Source organism: Myotis yumanensis, unplaced genomic scaffold (assembly GCF_028538775.1).
Source record: "Myotis yumanensis isolate MYYU_CA2020_CCGP unplaced genomic scaffold, mMyoYum1.0.hap1 SCAF_2, whole genome shotgun sequence".
Lineage (NCBI taxonomy): Eukaryota > Metazoa > Chordata > Mammalia > Chiroptera > Vespertilionidae > Myotis > Myotis yumanensis.
Genome location: NW_027223753.1, coordinates 21,414,879 through 21,420,878, shown reverse-complemented (window position 1 = coordinate 21,420,878; position 6,000 = coordinate 21,414,879). Strand labels below are relative to the sequence as shown.

Sequence of the window (6,000 nt, the reverse complement as noted above, 5' to 3'; positions counted from 1 at the left end):
TGAGTTTCCATCAGAAAACAAAAAGACCAATTAAGCCATTCATTCCATGCATTTAGTACGTTTACTGAGGATCTGGACCTCTTGAGGTCACATCACATACCTCATGGCCACCTGCCGTCCCTCCAGAGCCTTCCCAAAGCCCTATGTTTCCATCGCCCTCCGTCGATCCTCCCTATACACAGCACCCACCTCCCAGAAGCTCCATTCAGTCTCACTCACGGACACATACCCACGCTCTCCCTGCCAGGATGGCTTTCCTTCCTATCCCACCCTCCGACCTACATGCACTCACTCTAGCCCAGCCTGGCTTGCTCCAGCCTGCTCCCCAACCACGCCCAGAAGTCGTCCTTGCTCTCCTCTTCCTTGGGCCACACGCAGTAGTCTCCTCTGCGGAGCAGCCGGGCCAGTCTGTGGTAGCGGGGGAGCTGGTGGCGTGAGACGCGCTCCAGGAAGACCAACAGCAGCAGTGGGGGGCGGGGGGCGGCCAGCAGGAGGGAGGTGGCCAGGCGGAGCTCCAGGCGGCAGCGTGGGGTATGCAGAGCCTGGCCGCTCAGCACGCAGAGCGTGACCTGGCTGTTGGCCATGCTCTCCACCACGTTATCAGCCACGTCCTTGCCTGGCTCGAAATCCCGCTCAGGGAGGCAGAGGCGCAGCCCCTGGCGGCCCTCCAAGGCAGGCAGCAGCTCCTGCACCACCCAGGCCTGGTCTTGCCTACAGTGGGACACAAAGACGTCATAGAGGAACCTCTTGCCCTCACCCTTCGGACCCCTCAGATCCTGAAGCCAAGCCCTGAATAAGGCCTGCAGATAGAGGAGCCAGGAGTTCCTGGCTTCTTGCAGGAGGGGCAAGGAGATCAGCAGAAGGAGCAGGGCAGAGCTGCCCAAAAAGAGTCCCAACTCTAGAGTCCTGGAGCAGTGACTCCAGAGAAAGGGGAAGAGGCGTTGCTTGGGGTGGACCCCGGCTTCTGGCTGGCACAGCTGGGGTGACGCTATGTGCACATATGTTCTGGGGGACCCCTCAAGCCAGGGCTCCACCCAGGCATTGGCACACTGGCAGGCCAAGGACGAACCCAGAACATACACGTACTGTGGCATCTGGGGACTGTGCTCCTGGAGACTGCTATCCAGCACGAGGCCTGCCTCCCACTCTAGCACCAAGACCTGGAGACTTCCCAGGCCCTGGAAAGCAACCGCAGACAGTGTCTCCAGCCCCGTTCGGGCCACATGCAGTACCTGGAGCCTGGGCAGGTCCCCCACCAGCTCCTCCAGCTGCACGCGGCGGGGCTGCGCTCGGGACAGCAGTCTCTGCAGCGTCAGCTCCTGTAGACTGGGCAGCCCGGTGATGCAGCAGGGCCTGGGGCCGCGCCCGTCCCCCTGTACCTTCAGATACTGGAGCCTGGGGAGCTGCCAGAGGAAGACGCTGGGGGTGCCGGGGGAACAGAGGCCCTCCAAGCTACTGCCAAACAGGGAGAGTTGGCGAAGGGCAGGGAAGATCTTGGGGACCTTCTGGGTCCCCAGCTGCAGCCCCCAACCATTTAGAGTCAAGTTCTGTAAGGCTGGAAAGACAGGAGAAGCCAACTCCCAAAGTTCCCCGCCTGGCACTGCGTGAAGCTCCAAGCTGGTCAGTCTCGTGGGCAGGGACAGCGCTGTCCCAGAAGGGCCAGATCGGAGCGGCAGTCTCAGGTCGTGCAGACTCTCCAGGCCCCAGAAGTCCCAGGCTGGGCTCAGCACAATGTGGGTCTTCAGCAGGTTGAGGGTGGTGAGTGCAGGCAGAGGAGCCAACCAGCCCTTGCCCAGGGCCTCCAGTGGATTGTTACTCAAGTCCAACATCTCCAGCCTCCTTAAGCCCTGGAATACCTGGCCCTCCAGCCAAACCAGCTGGTTCGTCTGAAGTAGCAGCTCCCGCAGGTGGGACAGACAGGAGAAGGTGTCAGGGGCCAGGCTACGCAGCTCATTGCTGGACAGGTCCAGGGCCCGCAGTCCTGACACAGCTCCTGTCTCATTCGGGCACAGCACGGCGCTGCATAGTTTGTTGCCTGACAGGTTCAGTCTCTGAAGCCTGGGCAGGGCAGCCAGGAAACCTGGTGGCAGGTCCATTAGGCCACTTCCCTTAAGACTCAAGCTCTTCAGGCTCTCGCAGGAAGCCAGGGCCTCCAGAGCTATGTGCTCTATCCGCATCCACCCCTGTCCCAGATTCAGCTCTTGCAGCTCGAAGTGGGCAACTGTCCCGGCGGGCAGCTCGGCCGTGTCCGTGTATGTCACAGACAGGGCATCCAGCCTCCGCAGCCCCAGTCCCATCACTGCAGCTGCCTTCATCTTCGTGTGGTCCAGATTCAGAGTCCCCAGCTTGAGGCCCTGGAGGCCCCCAGGACTGGCCATCTTCAGCCACCTGTTTGACCTCAAGTCCAGTGTCTCCAGAGTCCAGGCATCGCCGGAGGAGGAGCCAAGCACCAGGTCTGGGAAGATGTCGGCCAGCTGCCCCATATCCTCAAGGCAACTCAAAGTGACGGACAGCTGCCGTAGGTTGGGAGGCAACCGGACCCCCGAGTTCCCATCCAGGCAAGCGCCCGTGAAAGCTAAGTACTGGAGGGAGCTCAGGTTGCCTAAGGCATCAGGGGGTAGGAAGAGGTCTTTCACGGGGAGGTGTATGAAAGACAGCCGCTGCAGCTGTCCCAGGCCCCGGAAGGCTCCGGGCAGGATCTGTGTGAGATACAGGGTCAGCCCCAGGGCCTTGAGGCCAGGGAAGCGGGAGAAGGCGTCCGAGGGCAGAACCGGAGGGGAACCACGGAGACAGAGCCCCTCCACACCCTGTGGCACAGCCTCCAAGGCCTTTGTCACGTTGGTCACCCCGGAGCACACCGCAAGGAAGGGCAGTCTGGAGTCCAAGCCGCAGAGGGAGAAATGGGAGACCAGGTGCAGCCTGGAGCCTTCGGTCACTGAGCAGTTGGAAATGGTCCAGCCCGAGATCAGAGGAGGGAACAGGAGCAGACCAGGCAGCAGCAAACGTCCGCCCATCTCAGCGCCACGTCTGCTCGACAGACAAGCAGAATCAGAACCCGACTGTCTGCTCCCCTCCCTTTCCCAGAGAGGAACCCAGACCCCTTCCTCCCCTTCACACACACATACCCCGTACTCACAGCACCGGCAGGGTACACCGCGCCCTGTACCAGGAGGGTCTGGAAGCAGGGTCTGAGGGCCGCATGCTTCCAAACTGTAGAACTGCTGGGAGGACGGGGCCAGATTAAGAGACGCTTAGAGCAGAGGATCCAAGGGTCAGGGAAGGCAGAAGTACTCTCCTGAGAGGAAGGGCCCGGGTCTCGCTTCTCTGTTGTGAGGAAGCGAGCATTTCTGAGCACAAAATTTGGGGCCCAAAGTGCAGGATCTCACCCTGCCATGGGCCTGAGCCGGGCACTGCACCTCTCTCGGCTTCAGCTTCCTCATCTGTAAGCTCAGCATACCGATTCCTGCTTCATAGGATTGCTGCGAATTACATGTAAGTGTCAGAATGACGGTTCTCTCAGCAGCCCCTTTACTACTTCCTCTCCTTACTTTGGAAAGGAGGTCTTGAGCAAATCAGGATTTTTAAAAAGCAGATGTTTTACAGGCAAAATAGTACATCAATGTGATGCCTTCATGGACATCTTGTAATGCTCCACATGGAATGTTCCAAAAAGCCCAAGATTTACCCAAGAGGAATCTAGGGCCCCATTCCTGCCCTTCCAGGCAGGGGCTAGGAAGAATGTTGTCCGTGGCCTCGACCTTGACATGCACTACCGGATGGAGCCAGGACCCCAGGGGAGAGCCGAAAGAGAAAAAGCAAGGTGCTCTTTGATGATCTCAATGCATAAACTATTCAATATCTGATCATGATTTTAAACAATAAACTCACAAGAAAAGCACTTTCATTGGGGTTCTTTCTGTCTCCACCACCTTCTTCCCTCCCCAAACCCCGTGATCACCTTGTCTATGAGTTCTTAACTGGTCATCAAATAATAATCTTTAATCAAACAAGGTATCGGTGATTTCATCGCGTAATGGTATTCAGGTAATGACACTAGAAATTCTCAATAAAAAGCAGAAACAGTTGACCCACAGCTCTACCAACAACAAAAGCAATGGCTTTGGTTGCCTAAGTTAACGTCCGTTGTTATCCCAGCTTTAAACATTTTTCATGTAACTTCCATATCTTTTTTTTTAATATGTTTTTTATTGATTTTTCACAGAGAGGAAGGGAGAGGGATAGAGAGTTAGAAACATCAATGAGAGAGAAACATCGATCAGCTGCCTCCTGCACACCCCCTACTGGGGATGTGCCCGCATCCAAGGTACATGCCCTTGACCAGAAACGAACCCGGAACCCTTCAGTCTGAAGGCCGACGCTCTATCCACTGAGCCAAACCAGTTAGCGCTAACTCCCATTTCTTACACCTTCGTATATACTAGGCATCCTGAGAAGCACTTTAAACAAGGTAAGCCCGGAAATGTTTTATTTCCCAGAATCCTTTTTAATAATAAAATAACTTTATTCTCAATTGAGAACCTACTATGTGCCAGTCATATGCTCTCTTTCATTCTAACAACCTAGAGTGAGTGACAATCCCCCCTCACCACACACACATTCCCCAAATGGAGAACTGTGGTCCACGGAGGTTCAGCGAGTGTGTCCCCGAGGTCGTTCGTTTCTTCCTCTGTAGAAGGTGAAATGCCCCAGCTATTACTTCCCCATTTGGGTTTCCAGGAGACAGTTGGGTTTGACTGTTTCTTCCTTGTTACTGCCTCTGTGTTTCAGGTGTAATTCTCAGGCAGCCTGAGTAACGGACGCCCTTGTGATGTGTTGGGGCAAACATCACAAGGACAGAGAGGAGTCTGAACAAGGGCCACAGATGTGGACATGTTTTCCCTGGTGCACAGAACAAATGGGAATCCAGCCCGGGCGGCCGGGCAGAGCTCTCTGGGAGCAGCTCCCGGTCGTCCTGCAGCAGCAGCAGCCGTTCTGGGGAAGTGAAAGAGGTGGCCCCAACAGTGGCCCCGGCTTCTCCATTGTCTTCGCTGAGGCTGTGTCTGTGATGAGGAACAGAAATCAACTCAGACTCCCCCAGGCACTATCTGTTGGGAGGAATCTCCTGGAACCCTCAGTCAGCTGGGCCTGGGGAAGGACTGAGGAGTGGAGCCGTCAGAGACCTGCCAGTCGCTCCTGTCTCCCACCTCTGCTTCAGCTTTCCCCGCCGAACCGCCATCTCTGCTTCTACGTTCTCATGGCTGACGATGGCCACCCCATCCCAAGGGAACACCAGGCCAGCTTTGGGGGGCGGGGGGGAGAGGAGGGTGCAGAAGATCCATCCCTCCCTGCTCTAGTCCCGTGTACCCTCTTCCACCCACTCCTACCACCCACCACACCTGCTGGAAGTCCCTTGTTCCCTGCTGGCTTTGATGCTCTTTTTCTCCACCCCCACCAGGGAGCCACTGAGGGAGCTCAGAGGGAGGGAGAAGCCAGCACCTTCCCTCCTTGGGGACTTCTCAGAAACCCCTTTCCATATGGTTCCCGTCTATGTCGTGACCTTGCTGGGATGCTCTGCTTGGGGACGAATGGCTTTCTCCACAGATCAGGGAGAGAAGCAAAATGTTCTCTTGCTCAGCGTAGCAGCTGTTATATCCCCTGAAAGGGCTTGCAGGTTGGGCATTTAGGAGCCATTTGGTCCTGGTTTCTCAGTGTTCCCTTTCCTTTTGGCCTGCAGATTGTATTATCTAGACTCTTTTTTTTTTTTTTAAACAATGTGTACAAGGCCTATTAGATATTCGCTCTATTCCCTTGCTCATGCACAGTTATTCTGAGCTGCACAGGGTACCAAGGCCAAGGAGGCAGAGTCCCTGCCCTTGGGAGGCTCGTGGGAGGTGGGGGAAACAAACCCATGAAAAGAGGAGTGACCCGGATGTGCCTTGTTTCTCCTGCTAGCAGACCACACTCCCCTTTAATGCATATGCAGCCATAATCTGAACCCTC

General features: G+C 56.1%; 1 protein-coding gene across 1 annotated transcript; it reads right to left on the bottom strand.

The window, feature by feature from the left end:
* LOC139001710 (toll-like receptor 12) lies at window positions 1-3,014 on the bottom strand. The gene has a single exon (XM_070403224.1). The coding sequence runs from the start codon at window positions 3,012-3,014 to the stop codon at window positions 294-296; it is 2,721 nt and encodes a 906-aa protein (XP_070259325.1). The 3' UTR covers window positions 1-293.
* Window positions 3,015-6,000: the final 2,986 nt, after the last annotated feature.

Bases quoted from the DNA above. Each gene is read 5' to 3' on its own strand.
- LOC139001710 (XM_070403224.1), bottom strand. From the start codon at position 3,014: ATGGGCGGACGTTTGCTGCTGCCTGGTCTGCTCCTGTTCCCTCCTCTG.